The 18119-nt window shown below is 38.3% G+C and overlaps 3 protein-coding genes across 6 annotated transcripts in view; 2 read left to right on the forward strand and 1 right to left on the reverse strand.

Moving 5' to 3' along the window:
* LOC134811166 (mitochondrial-processing peptidase subunit beta-like) overlaps window positions 1-11684 on the forward strand; it is a 96946-nt gene extending 85262 nt beyond the window's left edge. For all 3 annotated transcript variants that reach the window (XM_063817907.1, XM_063817905.1, XM_063817906.1), the window contains exons 2-10: window positions 6037-6163; window positions 6397-6573; window positions 6755-6976; window positions 7937-8055; window positions 8564-8741; window positions 8880-8984; window positions 10684-10819; window positions 10925-11245; window positions 11459-11684. In XM_063817907.1, the coding sequence (XP_063673977.1) occupies window positions 6044-6163; window positions 6397-6573; window positions 6755-6976; window positions 7937-8055; window positions 8564-8741; window positions 8880-8984; window positions 10684-10819; window positions 10925-11245; window positions 11459-11523 (1443 nt within the window). In that variant the 5' untranslated portion in view covers window positions 6037-6043 and the 3' untranslated portion in view covers window positions 11524-11684. The remainder of the gene's footprint in view (window positions 1-6036; window positions 6164-6396; window positions 6574-6754; window positions 6977-7936; window positions 8056-8563; window positions 8742-8879; window positions 8985-10683; window positions 10820-10924; window positions 11246-11458) is intronic.
* On the forward strand, window positions 443-4588 carry LOC134811717 (interleukin-1 receptor-associated kinase 4-like). The gene is made up of 5 exons (XM_063818748.1): window positions 443-2265; window positions 2458-2676; window positions 2957-3142; window positions 3349-3492; window positions 3650-4588. Exons 1-5 carry the CDS (start codon window positions 472-474, stop codon window positions 3860-3862), a joined length of 2556 nt encoding a protein of 851 aa, XP_063674818.1. The 5' UTR covers window positions 443-471; the 3' UTR covers window positions 3863-4588.
* A 51-nt stretch (window positions 11685-11735) lies between the features above and the next one.
* LOC134811165 (leucine-rich repeat-containing protein 74B-like) lies at window positions 11736-16243 on the reverse strand. Of its 2 annotated transcripts, none has more exons than XM_063817904.1 (13): window positions 15946-16243; window positions 14965-15153; window positions 14714-14818; window positions 14463-14588; window positions 14212-14320; window positions 13917-14106; window positions 13629-13803; window positions 13444-13505; window positions 13040-13205; window positions 12791-12906; window positions 12615-12690; window positions 12364-12494; window positions 11736-12189 (listed from the first exon to the last, which is right to left on the reverse strand). In XM_063817904.1, the coding sequence occupies exons 1-13, from the start codon at window positions 15964-15966 to the stop codon at window positions 12084-12086; spliced, it is 1572 nt and encodes a 523-aa protein (XP_063673974.1). In that variant the 5' UTR covers window positions 15967-16243; the 3' UTR covers window positions 11736-12083. The 2 variants fall into 2 exon arrangements, with proteins under 2 accessions (XP_063673974.1, XP_063673973.1); XM_063817903.1 differs by lacking the exon at window positions 15946-16243 and adding an exon at window positions 15299-15491.
* Window positions 16244-18119: the final 1876 nt, after the last annotated feature.

Below are 18119 nucleotides of genomic sequence, written 5' to 3' on the forward strand. Positions count from 1 at the left end.
TAAGTCTTGCACATGATACAAGTCAGTGACACCGGCCTATATTCATTAGGGTTGTGTACTGACCCCTTCTTGTGCAAGGCCACGACAGTGGCGGTCTTTAAAAGTTGAATCAGAGTTGATTTTTTATTTGAAAATTCAATTAATTATTATATTTATAAATAAAGCGTTACATTTCAGCCATGCAAAATTACAATGACATATTTCGATAAACTAATTCATAAATGGTACTGCAATATAAGTTGCTTAATGTTTGGCCGGATGACAACTAACTAAAAAAGAAAAATAAACTTGATGACATAATAATTAATTCGGCTGAACCAACACATAGCAAGAGTCACATTAACGTTAGGGCCGTTAAGCCTGATAATTTATACACAATGAAAAGCAGTTGAGAATATATTGCCTGGAGCTCTTTGCAAATATTTTTGATAACGTCAAGAAATACTTTCAGGTTTACATGTAAATGTAATTATGGCACCCAAGAAAATTAGTGATGTTCCCTATTCATGCATCAGTGGTTTGTGTCAGATTCTAGATTCCTGCAAAGATCCCCGGCAGAATTGGCGTGGCCTTGCTGAACGGTTGGAATTATATAATGCTAAAGACATAGCAGGTTTTGAAAGAAAATTAATGCAGCTGGATGGCAGTCCAACTAGAAGTTTGCTCACTGATCTTTCTATGACCGGAAGAAACATTGATGAACTTTTCACTCTATTTTACAAAATGCAAAATGAGGAGGCGTTTCAGTTTCTTAAGACATCAGGGCAGGTATCAAAATCTCTTGCCAATAACTTAAAAATGAAACCGAAACCAAAAGTGGTGAATAGTGCACCTCAAAATCATCCCAGATCTCATTATCCAGATGCTCGTTCAATTATGAAGTACATTGATCAGGAAAATAATGAATTTGACCCAACTGTTGCCAAAGGAAATTCAAGTGATTTGAGTCTTTCCATTGTTGCCCAACAGAAAGAGTCAATGACAGATGACATACTACCTGCCCTGCGGAACAAAGGCCTGATCGAATTCAGTTACAATGAAGTTTGTCAGGCTACTGGCAATTTCAGTGACTGTACACTTACCGGTGGGTGTAAATTAGGTATGGGGTCTTTTGGGACTGTCTTCAAGGGTGATTTGAAGAATACAACCTTTGCTATCAAAAAGTTGAATCTGAACAATGACATGCATGCTCGCTCAGTTGGACTAAGTCAGTTTGCTGTCGAAGTTTTAACTTTGTCTAAATATAGGCATCCAAACCTGTTAGAATTAGTCGGATATTCACTTGATCCTAGGGCACCCTGTCTAGTGTATTATTATATGGAAAAAGGTTCTCTCGCAAGCGTCCTTGCTTCTCCAGAGGCAAGTCAAATTCCTTGGGATACAAGATTGCGCCTATCTGATGACATTTCTAAAGGGTTGGTGTTTTTACACACAGCATCTGACAAGCCATTGATACACAGAGACTTAAAATCGGCCAATGTTCTGCTAACAAATGATTATCAGGCTAAGATTGGTGACTTTGGTCTAGCCAGATTGGGATCCGATCATTCTAACAGTATTGTCCAAACAAATCGGTTACAGGGAACTATGGGTTACATATCACCTGAAGCTGCTAGAGGGAATATATCCACAAAAACAGATGTTTTCAGTTATGGAGTACTGATGTTAGAGTTAATTACTAATCTTAGTGCGTTTGATCCTAATAGAGGATATCAAAATCAATCTCTAGTAGGTTTGATTGAAAAGAAGTTGAGTGGTAATGGTGACTCATTGAATATTATATCAGCTGAGGGTGTAAAATGGCCCGAAATTGTTGCCAAGGAATTCCTGAACATTTCTCAATCATGTTTTGAAGATCACAACATCAGACCAACTGCTCCAGTCATACTACAAAAAGTGTCGGATATTATTCAACTCTGTTCTTCGAAAAACGATTTTGAAGCTTGGATTCAGCCAGGGAGTTTAACACTTAACCCTGACAAGCAGGTATTTGAAAACAGGAAAACAATTCTAGTTCTCACTGGAAATAGACAACAGAGTAACCTGATTCAAAGCAGAATTGGAAAGTTGCTAGAGGGAGAATCGAACACAAGTTCTCTGCGCTCACTTCAGGATATGGAATTTCACTTCGTCACACTGCCAGATGCTATTATTATAGTCTGCAATCCTATATCTGATTTCAACAAATGTCTGCAAGACTCTATCAATCGTTTTAATCCTCATTTGGTAATTTCTTCTGGGCTTTGCCATGGTGTAAGAGGAAAGGTAAAGTGCTTACATTTTATTTCATGACAAGTTACTCTTTTTAAATTAGTTTATGAATCTTAGTATAGGATTAAGTTGATTTTTTATCAACATCTTAAATCTGATCTACTTATTTGTATTCCAAGAAACGTGTTAGATTCGGTAATAACACAAACAGGTTCCAACAAAACCTGTAAACATTTTATATTTCAGGTAAACCTGTGCGATCTGGTGATATCAGAAAGCACTTCTCTTGGAAACGTCACATATTCCGTAACAAACGAAGTGACGTCCCTCCTACAGACGATACAGAAGAGCGATGCAACTGGTGATGCACTGTGGAAGTTACCTGGACTCCTGCCAAAACCCCCTGCTCGAACTGCCTCCCAAACTTTACTGTGGATCAGCAAGCTTATCATGGAGGTCAAATCAGTAAGTAATAAATTAATCTTGATTTTCAGTTCATCACATCTATTTATGACACAATGACTGCTTTATAAATATCAATCGCTTTTAAAATTTAAATAACGATAAGAAATAAAATTACTAGAAGTAATTCGTCTAATCAGAGATAAGATATCAATAATATATTCAACTATTTAATTCGCGAATATCCCTGTACTGACAGATTATTGAAAATTAAGCTCACATTCAGTAAATCAAAACCACTGAATTGTATAAATTAAAATTATTCTGATGTTTGACCATTCAGGAAAAACCAACAGAGTCTCACTGGTTGAAGCAAATAAACTACAATCACGGACTGGGACACGATTACTCTGGGTTCATCGAGAATATGAAGATCTACTCGGCAAAGTACCCGTGTCTACATTCAGCTAATATGACACTAGTCTATGATCCTATAACAGATACTCTTGATCCAGACATCAACCTCAAGGTTCGTGTTTCCGTTTGGATTTAAAGTTATTTTCCGGACTTTTTAAGTTTTGTTTTTGCAGCTAGTCTCCGTACAAACGGCGTAATTCAATCTTCTCTCATTCAGTATCGTAATATACATGTACTACATTATACATAGTACATCCTCCCCTAAATATTGGTAACAATAAAATTATTAACATAACACTATTAATACACACATTCCAGGCGTCAGTGTCAGCCATGTCTCCTGATAGTATACATCTTCGCAAGAGAAAACTGAGCCCCAAGTTACATATCGGGTCTCTGAGTCCTTCTGATATTCCTTATACACCTGGAGACGCCTTCACTCGCTTCAAACTCTGTCCTGAGGTATGCTATGTTGAGTTTAATCGGTTTCTGAAGAGTTATTCACATATTTGATATTCATCAGCTGTTGTTTAAACAGAATTTTCTGTTGAAATTTAAACTATGTATTGTACAAGTGACATTGACTATACCGGAAACTAACGTGTCTCCCTGTTTACAGAGTTTGCTGGGATGTGATGTTGAGACACTGCATCTCTACAGTATGTGTGTCAAAACCGAGACACCCTCTGTCTCAATCAAGAGCGTGTGTGGGTTCTCAGATCCGTACGAAGACACGAGGTTTAATGAAATAGCTACTAATATGAGCGCCCTAGGAGTGGTTCAGTTTATCGCTACATACCTCAGTCCGGAGTCTAGATCCTGTGTCAGTTGAACTTTCTGTTAAAGTCAGTGTGTTCATTCTTATGATCACAGAGTTGAACGTTAGGACGATTGTTTATTATGATCGTTGCTGGATATTGCTTATTTTTCTTGTAATCAAACCGTTGAACAACTAAAAAGATTGATATATTAGCTGATTGTTTTAACCAAAAAGGATCGTTGATATTTCTGCTATTGTTACACATCTAACCTAACCTAACCTACGTCTTTATTGTCTTTAGTTGGCTAGAACTTCTATAAATATTAATTGCTCATCAAATTATTTATTTTTGACATGGTTTTACATGTCTTGCGAATTTCTCTTTTATATTACCTTTTTCTTTGATATAAGGTATACATTATCATTATCATTTCCGGTGGTTTAATATATTTTTTCACCACCCTTTTTCATAGAATTTTAAAGGGAATTGAATTCACTGAATATTTTTTCTTCTTTATGTTTTTCGTCACCCAAAACGAAAGCTTTTGACATCATTTAGTATCTTAACTTTTACCTCATCAATTGTTTATAATGATATATCATATTTATTTTGAAGTCGAAAATGTATATTTGTATCGAAGAAATGAGAATTTGTTGTAAATTATAAAATTCACCAAGCTGTGCTTGAAAATTGCGTCGTTTTACTAAGTCAGCTGTAGGAAATCTTTGAAACATATCATGATTTCCAAGCTATTATATATACCGAACTATTGATGTAATTTTCGTTTTCTGCTTAAGGGGGCCGGGGGAGGGGTCTTCATCAAAATTCTTTCGAAATCGACTTTATAGTTGTTTCTGATAGAGGGGAGTGATATCTATCAGCTGCTTTTGGTCCCATGGAAAAATATTGTTCCTAGCCGAAATTATCGCTGGTCAAAGGTCAGCGCTTATGTGTAATTGTATTGCGCGAGCGATTTTCAATCGCGCGTTCTGAAAATCGAGTCTAAAAATCTATCTTCTCCTACATTTTTTGAGCAATCACCCTCAAACTTTCAGGATATGTTCTTTGGATCAGTAAGAAGAGAACTCTAGAGCCAGAATTTTGAGTTAGGCCTTTAAAGATTTTTAATCCGATTTTGAAATTCTTGGACCTCTAAAAATTAAGGTCCAAGAATTTCAAAATCGAATTAAAAATCTTTAAAGGCCTAACTCAAAATTCTGGCTCTAGAGTTCTCTTCTTACTGATCCTAAGAACATATCCTGAAAGTTTGAGGGTGATTGCTCAAAAAATGTAGGAGAAGATAGATTTTTAGACTCGATTTTCAGAACGCGCGATTGAAAATCGCTCGCGCAATACAATTACACATAAGCGATGACCTTTGACCAGCGATAATTTCGGCTAGGAACAATATTTTTCCATGGGACCAAAAGCAGCTGATAGATATCACTCCCCTCTATCAGAAACAACTATAAAGTCGATTTCGAGAGAATTTTGATGAAGACCCCCCCCGGCCCCCTTAAGTCACAAACTACTTCTGTTATGTAATTGTACCGTCATGATGTTAAACTGCGACCACTGCATCTACATAGTTTGCATATCAACATGACATGGTATGTACTATTTATGTATGCGGTATGTTGATATTTTACTGGTATTCAGATACCAAGATATCTGGGCATCATTCATTTCCTGGTACACAGGTAGTTGAGGTATACTCTTCACTGCTCCGGCGTACATTTCACCCATTATGTTCAGTTTAATGTGGTACATTAACAATGATTATATCACATGGTGTGATACTAAACCAAGTTCTAGGCTACTTACCTAGATCACTTTTAGTTTCACATTGCATCTCTAATTGTAGGAAGTCATTATCTTATCTCAATAACTATTGTGCATTGAGTACAGAGAGCACAATATTATATAGTAACGCAACATGACCTAGCGCATGATGCAATTCCATAATATGATAATCAGTTGATGGCATTGAAGCGTGGTACTATTCTACCTATGTGACCTAACAGAGTACTGACTCATTAAATCATTAACAAATTGTATTATGTGTCACGGGTAAAAACCACAGCTATATGGCAAACCTTTTTCCGGTTCTAATCAAAATCGAGGCCAAGCCTTTGTGATCATCAACGATTGTTCCGATAAATTTAATTGTAGCAAGTATAAGATCTGATGGAATGGTATTATACCCTATTATATTGTTCATAAATCTGATGATAATGTTTAATACAGGTAGGATGTCAAGTTCTCGGCTGCAAAGTGTACTTGCGCGCCCACTGCGTAAGTTGGTACAAGCAAGATGTAGTAGCAGTAAAGCTGTTGTTGCCCCTATAGTAACCTCTGACTCTTATCGAAAAGTAAGTTCTTCGACATGATAGTGCACTCTATCGTGTTGTCATATCACGATAGAGTCAGCTTTCGAAATCGTGACTGATGTAACTAAGACATTCAAAAAATTGAAAAGAGAGTGTGAATTTTAATGATGACGTAATTTCGAAGATGAGGCAACCATCATGATTTGACAACACTACAAAAATTGCCGTATATTTAATACTCAAGGTACGAATTATCAATAAACTAATTTCCTCAGTCCCTACTAAACATAAACCCGACCGAAGTGACTACGCTGAGCAACGGACTACATGTGTGTAGTGAGTACATTGACACTCCTACTGCCACTGTCGGACTCTGGATCAACGCTGGTAGTCGCTGGGAAAATGCCGGAAATAATGGTGTCGCTCATTTCTTAGAGCATCTCGTTTTTAAGGTGATTAAACTTTTAAATGATGGTTTTATTTTATACCTGTGGGATCGTGGCTGCTGGAACTTTTTCGAGCATTTTGATTAATAATATAGACATAATCATTTGTTTTTTGGCGCAAGAAAAGAACCTCTTAACTATTGTGATAGTGATTTAAATGGTAACTGACTGAATCTCATTCTTTCAGGGTACATCCAACAGAACACAACACGAACTAGAATTAGAAGTAGAAAACATGGGAGCTCATCTTAACGCTTACACTTCTCGGGAACAAACTGTTTATTACGCAAAGTGTTTTGCTAAAGATGTGGACAGGTCCATGAATATCCTAGCTGATATCTTGCAGAACCCAAGACTTGATGAAGGAGCTATCGATAGGGAACGACACGTCATTTTGAGGGAGATGCAGGTAATTTATTATAAAGTTATATAAGACATATCAAGAGCTAGAAAATGTAACTAGTTGTAAAACTTGCTGGTACCCCAGCCTAATTTTCCACACTGTATTGCAACGCACCCGTTGAAATAATATGGTCTAGACGTTTGTTTTGCTCATTTTTATGTCCTTTCAAGTTTCAAATCCAACTGTATGGAGGAAATTGTAGGACACATGCGAGAAACATTATTGTTGCACGGGATTATACCTCTATTCTTGTAGGTCACCTGTCTTCATGAATTATCTTGACATCATGCTGCATGAATGCTCGCTCCATTTTGCACAGATTGTGGATTTTGTCGATCCTCTTTCGTCACTAAAATCAAGATTACGGAATACAGACTAACGTTCTGTGAATTTTATTATCGTATAATAATTTTGATTTACGATTTACGGATGAGATTAAACACAATAAGGGAGGGTTCGTATATTATGTCACGATTATGGGGGAGGGGGTTTAGAAATTGGAAAATAAGCTGACGTATTTTAATTTGTTATTTATCAACTTCCTGACGGAGGGGGATTTTAAAATGGCGAAATCTTGATGACGTAAAAACATAAACGGTCCCTGCATGAAAAACTTGCTATGACATGCTGCTTTTAAGTAACCCCGTTATCGTTCGTGACCAGTTTCCAATTTTTCTATCACCTTCGCACAGCGAGGTTAAGAAGTTGAAGGGGATAGTTGGGTATTTTCAGAGCAAAAAAGTACGAGGAGTTCTTTTAATTGACGGAAGGCGCTAACGCCGAATCAACTCTTGTTAAACCAAGGGCACGGTATTTTTGCGCCAAACGCGCGCAGTTCTGTCGACGCGCGCGTACTCTATTAAAGTTTTGTAACGACGGGAATGCATTCGTAATTGAATGGTAATTGATTTTCTTATTATCATGTCAATTACAACAGTTAATGAGGTAACCGTTAATGAACCTTAGGAGGTGGAAACGAACCTACAGGAAGTGATATTCGATCACCTGCACGCTATTGCCTACCAAGGAACCCCATTAAGCTACAACATACTTGGACCTACCGAAAACATCAAATCTATTGATAGGTAACATACGTTTGTCTTTTTCTATTAATTTGAGTGTTTGCAGTCAACTAACGGGCGCCTGCACAGTGGTTATGATTCATACCGGAAGTTACCTTCGTGTTATTTATTAAGGAAATAACGGAAACATGTCACACTACGCACATAATGAAACTCTTAAGAATTCTAAATCACGTCAGTGTGTTTGTTTGACGTAATTTTGAATTCTCTAGAGTTACATATACGAGCATTATTTTTTCCGGCTTCTACCTGACATGAGTGCGATAATTCAAAAATACTGGTAGTTGAGTGTTTCCGTGCTTAAAGATAGTTCCAGGGTTCCACCAAGATCAGGACAAACACGGAAGCTACATATTTGGCTACATATTTCCCATATTTTTTATAAGTCGCAGTAAATTAAAGTTTGCGGAAGATATATCCTGTTAAACACTGTACCTGTCGGTTATCCTTATACATAATATTAAGGAAGTGTTATTGATTACCTGGTGTTTAACATCTGATTTGACTTCAGAGCGGATTTGTTAGACTACATTGGTCGCCACTACCAACCACACCAGATTTATCTGGCAGCAGCTGGAGGAGTAGATCATGCGGAACTGGTCAAACTGGCTGAGAAACATTTCGGGGATATGCAAACTACAAACGTTTCAGAGGTCGAATATCCTGCAGCCAGATACTCCGGATCTACGGTTAGTCAGTAAAAGATAGAACTTATGTTTACAATTTCGACTTAAGTTGCACTCTAGAACTTCCAAATTGGACAAATTATGTTTGAGACTGGACTTGTTCAAAGTTTAAACCGTTTATTAATTTGATAATTTCCTCAGATGAACAACAGAGATGACGCAATGGGTCTCGCTCACGTAGCTCTGGCTGTAGAAGGTTGCAGCTGGACAAACCCTGATTACTTCGCTATGATGATCGCCAATACTGTGAGTAGCAAACCAATGATGATTTTCCCCCTGATCTTCAGTGACCCACCCTAGAATGAGCATCTTGGCTAGAGGAGTATTTATCCCTACAACCTATTATAACACCTTAACTAGACATGTCCATGAGTGCCCCTACGTTTTGTGGCTTCCATTCGCCTAGAAATATTAACAATCAGTTTAACTCATTTCGTTATCTATGAATCTCTGTGCCATACCTACTGCTAAAAATTTGTATCGTGGTGAACTACACTGGTCCCGCACTTGATAGCGAGACTGAGTACCCTAAACTCTCACCCCGGATATCGGAAATAATAAGCCAATCTTCTCATGGGCACGCCGTGCCGTAACCTATAAAATGCAAGTGTCAGCATGGCTTCATAGTGTTTTCTGAATTCTGAAAACTTATACCAAGGTTTATATTCAACAAAACGCGAGTAAGTTCAGCGAAAAGCTCAGATTGTGACTAACTTGTGTCATAATGGGTTTTATCTAAAGTTTGTCTTAGTCTAGGCCTAGTTACAAGAAGCATAACTCTTTTTTGGTAGATTATTTAAATTATGGTATCCGCAAAAGTATATGTTTTTGTGGAAGGGAAAACAGTTTCTAGTATCCTGTATCCTGTACTGTAGAGGGTAATCACACTATATAATGACAACACTATATAATGACAAGCACTTTGTAATGACAGCTGATCTTTGTCATTATATAGTCTGCAAAACGGACTATATAATGACAACACTATATAGTGACAAGTTTATCTTATATCGACTTTTCCTTACTTTTCCGTCAGTTCCGTTCCTCTTTCTGTTTAAGGTGTAGCGTTGACCATCCACGAGAGCGTTGTCCTTTCCTCGTTTACCAGTAGTGTATTCAACAGAAGGAGTAGCCATGATTGATATAGCTTGTCCTTCATTGAGCCCTATATATACGAGTACCACCACATGATAACAAGCTCCAACGACACCAACGAGCTCCAACAAGTACTCATGTTTCCACTTGAGTACTTGGATCACATCCTTTCCACAGCTTGCCTTAAAATATTTGAGATGACGGATCAGCTAGTGATGATCTGTGGCACGTTCGATGTTACGCGACCTTACCATTTGAAGGCATGGGTCACATCCTTTTAGGTAAATTCGCAGCCGTCTCACATGTCATTATATAGTGTGCAAAACGCACTTTGTAATGACAGGACTATATAGTGACAAGTCATTATAAAGTGCTTGTCATTTTTTTTTATCTAGACACTTATTTTACTTCGGTGTATTCCAACAGCCACAATGTTACACAAGTGCAACCAGCCAATCACAGGAAGCCGAAGGATCTTTTTGGCCAGTGACGGTTAAGGTAGTGTGTACCATACTTTCTTCGTCCGAGACTTTGCTGCAATGTGCAGCTCCTCATTTAACCCTCACACCCGATTTCTCGAGTATTCGGCTGAGTAGACCGGGGGGCTGCATAGACCACTCATGATCCTTAGCTGAACGTCGACGACGCTCACCCCACGACCAGGCAGTCAGTGGGTTTCGAACTCGCAACCTAACGATTGTAAGACAGGCGTTCTAACCAACTGCGCTACCTGGCCGTTATATAGTGTTGTCATTATATAGTGTGGGAATCACTGTAGAGTAAATATAGTTGCTGGTAAGCAACAAATTTAACATTTGATGGAAACCAAGTTTAATCACTCTTCCCTCAGTTGATCGGCAATTGGAACAGGGCCCAGGGTGGAGGAAGGACAATGCCTAGCGCCTTCGCAAGAAAAGTGTACGAACAAAAACACCCTCAGTCATACATGGCGTTCAACACCTGTTATAAAGATACTGGACTCTTCGGTAAACTATAAATATTTTTGCAAATTACGATGGAATTCCTAGTAACCCGGCTTTGCAATAGAGAACACATATTATATTATAGGTCTCTAAAACATGACCCCACAGGAGTATACGGTGTTTGTGAGCCGGATGAGGATGCCGTCCGAAAGTTCATCGGTGCAATCCAATCCGAATGGAGGAGAATCTTCCGCTCTGCAAGTCCCGGAGAAGTGCAGCGAGCTAAGAACCTGCTGAAAACTCTGCTGCTCGCCCAGTGTGACGGTTCAACTGCTGTCTGTGAGGATATAGGTAGACAAATGCTCACCTACGGTAGGAGAATACCCCTTGCTGAGATCGATGCCAGGGTTGAAGCTGTAACCCCTAGTGTGCTGAAGAAGGTTGTCGGAGAATATGTGTACGATCGGGACCCCGTTCTCGTTGGAATAGGTGAGTTGCTGTTCACCATTACTTACGGTTAACTTAAATTTTTTCAGATTTATTATGTGATGTTTCCTGCAAATTTTGACCAATGCAGCTGTATTTTGATTATTTTAGTTGTACGAATGATCACGAATGATTGCACGAATGATCACTCGACCAAGATTAGTTTACCAAGTCCTTTTTAATTAGCTACTTCTCTAACCGATCTAACTTTTTCAGGAGCTACAGAGGGACTGCCAGATCAGCTATTAATCAAGTTCCAACAGAGTAGTGGTATGGACTAAGGTCTTCAGATGCCAACGAAGGTTTTTCAGTAGCCGGTAGCAAACATTATAAAAACTACTCGTTCACACAAACTGTTTCCCTACTCCCTCTGTGATCCGTCAAATTTCGATCTGTGTTATTCATTTTGTATAAATTATTTGGAGTTTTCATGAAACGGATATATCGTGGTTTAAATTCTATGAATTTTTGCAAAATAAAACAAAGATTTTATAACATCTTAAATTATAAATAACCATGTTTAAAAGTCAGAATATCTCTGCTTTATCATGTCGGAATTTGAACACATCTCTGATAATATCTGCTTGGTTATGACCATCCGAAACTCTGTCAACTACTACCAATGTAAACTCTCTCTTGTCTGCCCTGAACTAAGCTAGTCAGCTACACTCCTTGGTGTCTTCCTTTTATCAAATTACTGCACCCGTTTCGTCTTCATCGTCGCTCTTCTAATCCTTCTTGTGTGGTCACCACTCACCGATATCAATGGGGCAGAAAAACCCTTTCACTAAACAATTCTACTCATGTCATAAGTGATCGTGCCTTTGCATGTTTGGTGACCTTAGAATGAATCCTCATTTTCTTCAGTATTCACTTTCACTCTTTTTTGTTTTGCAGAATTTCTCATGCGCTCCAAGACAGAAGGAATCTTTCCCATCAGTATTTCCCTGAAAATAATGGCTGTTATTATCATAACTTGCCATATCCCGAATATTTTTTAACTACACGTTTTATTTTACTGCGCTACAAACTGGATACAGTGCAATAGGTTGAAATGGGTTTTTCTACTTTTCTATTATCAATACCAATGTAAGAGTGACTAATATCACGTGGTTACTCACTTGTGTGGCACCTGGTCCTCTCTCAGATTAAGTTTATCTACTAATCTGTTTAGTTCGTTTTGTCGCAGTCTTAGACCAGCTTCTTGCAAACATTCTTTAAATTCTGATACTGTCAGCTGTCCCGTTTTATCCTGAGATTCATGGATTATATTTATCCTCCTGATCCTGTAGAAAATGTACTCTTATCTTGGCGCAATCGCCCAAATGATCTTAATCTATTTGCTCCTGAATCTTGATAAGCAACCGTTTACCTTATCTTTCGCAAGGACCAGGGGGGCGAGCTTACTGAGATTTGTCGTGATAAACTCGTCTAGTCGGAGTGCTGAACTGCAGATTTGAGTTTATTAGCAGTCGTAACTTGTAATCTACGATTCATTAAGATGTTTTTCATTATCTCGTTACAAAACTATCTATTATATTAACAAACCTTGTCATTGGTCTGGATCGTTGGTTACCTCCTGATCTACCGTAGTGTATAACAACCTTCTGTTCTTTTTCAAACTCTTGTAGCCTTTCGTATAATCCCTTACTCAGAGGTATGTCCTGCAATCAGTCGAAGTCCGAGATTAACATTCCATAATTCGTAATAAAAATCTGTTCATCATATTGATAATTCCTCCTGATAGTACAAGATACCAAAAACGAACGTTTTTTTATCAGATAGAATAAGATTCACCTCGAGACCAATTATATAAAGTGAAGTAGTGGTCAACCCGTGGAACAAAAGCTCTATGTCAGGTTCTTTAAACGGGTTGTTTCCCAGTTTGACAATCTTGAGGGTGGTATTGAGCGCTAGAGCTTTTCCTAGTTCTTTACACTCAGATCCTGGTATCCGCGTGTTTCTGATTGTTGGGTTAATTTTGTCAAAATTCATAAGTTGAAACGGCCACGAATAATGCGCAGTTCAGTGAACATGGATTGTTACTGAATGTTTATAGATTATTTTCTTTGTTAAATCACGTCCATCCGTACTGTTATTTGCTCTAACATTTGAATAAAACATGTTATGTATGATATGGTACAATTATCAAGATGTTTTTAGTGTAACTCTTAGTGTAACTCTAATAGTTGAAAACTTACATTAGATCCAAGTTGACGAGCTGTGAATTAGTCTTAATTGCTTTCGTGAAAGCTGCAGCACCCTGAAGAGAGTTTCACACATATTTATTAATTCGGATAAGTTAAATTAGTTGGGGAAAAAAAGCTGGAAAATATTTCAAACTAAATGAGGCATGATAGAACGTTGTTTATGCTAGAAAACTTACAAGGGCGTCAAGACCGTTGAAAGATACGTTAAGACTGATAAGGCCAGTGTTAGTCGCTACCATCTTCCCTATCGCTTCACTTCCTCTCGACCGTATCTTGTTCCAGCTGATGTCTAGCTCGTTCAAGGAATCGTTGCTAAGTAACGCTTCAGCTATCGCTTTAGCTCCAAGACAACTGCAGATACAAACATTATTCAGCATCTTATCAGGCCTAACATATCCTAAAAAGTAAGAAGAGAGCTTGATGATTGATCAAGTGGTTCTGACAACTTAGTTTCACTATCCTACCTGAACTGATTCTGTCTGACATTGAGACAAGTTAAAGTGTAGTTAACTTTGAGCATCTGCCCCAGCACCCCAGCAGTTGGGTCATTCAGCCCGTTCCCAGCCAAGTTGAGATGTTTTACGTAGCTGTGTTCCGAGAGCACATCACACAAGGTCGCCACTCCTCTCAACCCTATCTTGTTATCTTCCAGACCTGGACAGTGTTAGTACACACTGATATATTAGCTCTCATCAGTATTATTAGTTCAATGTTTATACGTTTACTGATTGATGAAAAGTAATATGATTGAGAACTTACTGAGCTCGGTTATAAAGTAGTTCTCAGTGAGCATGTGAGCTATAGATACCATTCCATCACAACCTATGTCATTGTCACTCAGGTCCAAACACTCAACAAACGTATTACTCTGAATAAAACAGAGCGATCAGTAATATACTACTACATGTAATACCATTGTTTCTCAATACTTGGCTCTACAATCTGCAAATCTTACTGGTGGGAATTTACGATTGTCTAAGAGATATAAAATATTGCACTAAATTTCTTACCGTCAGAGCTTGAGTAATCGCGACAGTTTTCCTGCAGCCGAGTGATTGGTACCTCAGGGACAAGCTGGGGTTCTTTGTTTGTCTCATGAAGTGTGAAACTGGTCTCATGTTCATATCTTCACAAATCTGAGGAATGTAGTTGTAGAATGTAGAACCATGACATAATATTGCTCATAAGTTTAGTATAACACGATAAGTCAGTTCAAGTTGTGCCTAGATTGAAATACCTAACTATCAGTTATGCAGTGTACCTTGAGGTAGTCCCCTATACCCGAGGAGTCGTACTCTGTCCTCTTGGGCGACTCTGTGTCTTCCAGATCTGTATCATACTCTGAACCTGTCTCTGATGGTACTCTCTGCCAGATTTCAGGGTTTTAGATAGTGAATCTATTAAATACATTCTAGTTCTATAAGAAACTTGTGCTACTTGGTTGGTATACAGATTACTCGAATTAGACTAAAATGTGGTCACATATTATGACAGTAAAAGTAATACTCCTACCCGGTGACTGTTGATAGGGAAGGAAGTATCGTCTCCCTCTTCTAAGTCCTCATACAGCACACTCAGATGTTTTAACAGTTTAGGATCCGGGTCAGGAGTAACAAACTGTCCGTTGTCATGGTTACTGGGTGGGGGTGGTAATTGTTGTGCTTCATCGTCGTCTTCGTCCTTTAGCTCGGTCAAAAAGCTCTGAAATTGGTGTTACTGGCTAGTCCTAGTTAGTAGTTAGTGCTAACATGGAATATTTTATATCTGTTAACAAGCAGCTCACAAGAATAGGCACTGTAACATTCTGAATTCATAGTTGAAAAATAAAATAAAGTCGAACAATTACCGTTGTGAAAAAGGCCAGCATATGGAAATTTTTACAAGCTCTGAAGCGTATTTGATTGTACAAAACTGTTTCATGGTGATAGTTAATGATTTTAACTTTTAAACAGTAACACGGCATTGAGTTGGAGCGCAAGCAAACACGGCTTTGACGGCAATTTGAAGATTGATTTTTGTGTTTAGTTGATGTGTAGCCAAAGGTGGTCAACATGGTGTATTTGCGCTCTAGCATTCTTCAGCCTATCTCTTTAATAGTTTACTAGCCAATCATACAAGAACTAAATGTAATGTCTGTGTTTGTTTACTAACTTCGGCCACCATCAAGTATTAAATTATGCTAACTGCTTATTAACGGCTAAGGCAATTCCTGCAACTCTCCTGCAACTGTGCAGATACGACCTAGTACCATAGTACCGCGTGTCACGTGACAGATGAGTAAACATGAGTGTTCCACAATTACGTCACAAATTGAATTCCAGTTAAAATATTGGAGAGGATCTATTTTCGTCGAGCTAAGCAAGTGTACACAGCACTGTGAATAAAGGTACTGAGCATTATTAAACTGTAACATCGAATACAACTTTTAACATAATAGTGATAATACTTCTGCTACTGGATTTTTAATAACAAAAGTAGCAAAATTCAACTTACATCCTGTGGCAATTCTGTCATGTTTCACGATACGGTTAGCATATCTTTCGAACAAGTATAATCAAGAAAATTACTAAATGAACGCCCTCCCGAGTTTGGGCCTAATAATAACGAGTGGTTTTTACTGGAAGTTCTGACAGAAAGATCAATAAATACCGTACATTCGAGACGCTCTTAGAAAGAAATGGGTCCAGTAATTCAATATCCTATTTCAAATGATAGGTGTTGTCATGGTAGCAAACGCTATGCGGATGAATTGGGACCATGCAGTTGCTTAATATTCTTGATGTTGTAATGTAATAACATTTGTGAACATTATTACCTTATACAGAGATATTTAATACTTTAATGGTAACAGTATTATACTTATATCTTCCTGGTATTTAGATAGATATTGATCAATTATACCGCTAATTACATAATTACATAATACACAAAACCCAGCTGCATCCTGTGGTTCGGGAACATTCTTAAACAGACCATGTGGTTATGCCAAAGTGCAAAGTAAGATCGAATTATCATTCCAAAATAAAAACCGGATCACAGAATACACTGACAACTCCGAGGCCAGCAAATAATGAGGCTTTTCGTGGCCGTCTTAATCGATTTGTAATCTATTACCGAATCGTGGTTGATATGCGTGAACTACAAACACAATCGTTAATAATAATACTTCATATTTAACGAACATTTAAATTGTTATCATTATTCATTGCTGTCATCAAATTGTAGCCAGCACCGGCCATTGGACAATGTTAACATCGGACGAAGTAGGTTTACGTGCTGATCTGACGAATGGTAGATCCAAATTCGCTTGTCCCTCTCGGCTCTTATTTTGTCGTAATAGTACGTTAATCGTTACTGCTACATCGTTTAATCTATAAAATCACCATTTTGAAGCAATGAAAGAATCAACCCACCTGATCAGTGATCATTTTCAATTTTGATTCGAATTTTTTAAGTTACATCTATTGAACATTTTTCAATAGTTATAAATACAGTTATATATACAATTTGTCCTTAAAATTTGATCTCTATCAGAGTGAAATTAAGTAGAATCTAAATTTTTTAATTGTCGAATCCAATCAATGGACTAGAAAACTGTGTGTTTGAAAAACTTTAAGACTTAAGATTGATTCTCATCATGATAATTTTACGGGATATGTGAGACTGAACCTAACTAATACTGCCTCGATCAAATGTTGACAATGTTTTACTGGCCATCCGGTATTCCACTGACATGCTTGTGAACGGACCCCTTTGGATGGAAAGCGCTAGACAAAGTACATGAGTACTAGTAGTAACCAGAAAAGTACAAAATACAATTTTGGGGAAGGCCAAGGTTGGGTGTAATCAGGATGGACTGGGTAATGCAATGGAAACGCTTTAGTTAAGGTAGGGCCGGGGTGGAGTTGACCGCACTCCAGGATCATCAGCCGGATAAGATCCGCGGCAGTGGGACCTCCAGTTCTGTTATACCTTGCATTGTATCTCGGCAGGGTTTAACAGAACTGGGAGGCTGGCACGAAGAGCAGATAGTTCAAAACTATCTTGCTCCCCCCACTGAGACCACAAGCACGACTTGTTGCGTGGGCCTTTAAAATCGTTAAAATGGTCGTTAAAATCCAAGAGATGGTTAATAAAATGTCTCTTCGTACTTCGTAGTGGTAACCATGAAGTTGTAGAACTGTAATTCCTATTCTTCAGGGATAGATATGATCACCTCAGCTGGGGCAGGTGCAACCATTATATGATGAGTTGGGGTACTCTGACACCCCACTGTTCCTTTTCCTTCTTCCATGTCAATGATAGTTGACATGTCTTTAACCACCAGCTGGCTAGGGAGAATGGCTGCTTCTTTATGTAGCCCAACAGCCACGTTGTTGACGAGGAGGGCGAAATTCCTGTATCGTTCACTGGTCCGCCTGTCCAAATCTGCCAGTTCTTCGTATAGTTCACGGACTGAGATGAAGGGAAGACCTCGTTCGAATCCGTGGCAGCAGAATACCATAGTTCCTCCTCCCATAATAGCAACGCCGAGGAGGACGATGGCGATAAGAATCAAGATTGAACTTGGTTCCATTGAAGTAGTGTTGTGTATCTTCGCGTAAGAGAGATGATATGAATAGCACTGACCGTTTTCGTGCAAACAACGGCTCAAAATGCACGTTGTC

Source organism: Bolinopsis microptera, chromosome 2, assembly GCF_026151205.1.
Source record: "Bolinopsis microptera isolate Bmic1 chromosome 2, MBARI_Bmic_1.0, whole genome shotgun sequence".
Lineage (NCBI taxonomy): Eukaryota > Metazoa > Ctenophora > Tentaculata > Lobata > Bolinopsidae > Bolinopsis > Bolinopsis microptera.

Bases quoted from the DNA above. Each gene is read 5' to 3' on its own strand.
- LOC134811717 (XM_063818748.1), top strand. From the start codon at position 472: ATGGCACCCAAGAAAATTAGTGATGTTCCCTATTCATGCATCAGTGGT. The intron at 2,266-2,457 runs GTAAAGTGCTTA...TTTATATTTCAG, and splicing joins GCCATGGTGTAAGAGGAAAG to GTAAACCTGTGCGATCTGGT. The intron at 3,143-3,348 runs GTTCGTGTTTCC...CACACATTCCAG, and splicing joins ATCCAGACATCAACCTCAAG to GCGTCAGTGTCAGCCATGTC.
- LOC134811165 (XM_063817903.1), bottom strand. From the start codon at position 15,415: ATGCCGTGTTACTGTTTAAAAGTTAAAATCATTAACTATCACCATGAA. The intron at 15,154-15,298 runs GTAATTGTTCGA...CACCAATTTCAG, and splicing joins TGCTGGCCTTTTTCACAACG to AGCTTTTTGACCGAGCTAAA. The intron at 13,804-13,916 runs GTAGGATAGTGA...TTGTATCTGCAG, and splicing joins GTCAGACAGAATCAGTTCAG to TTGTCTTGGAGCTAAAGCGA.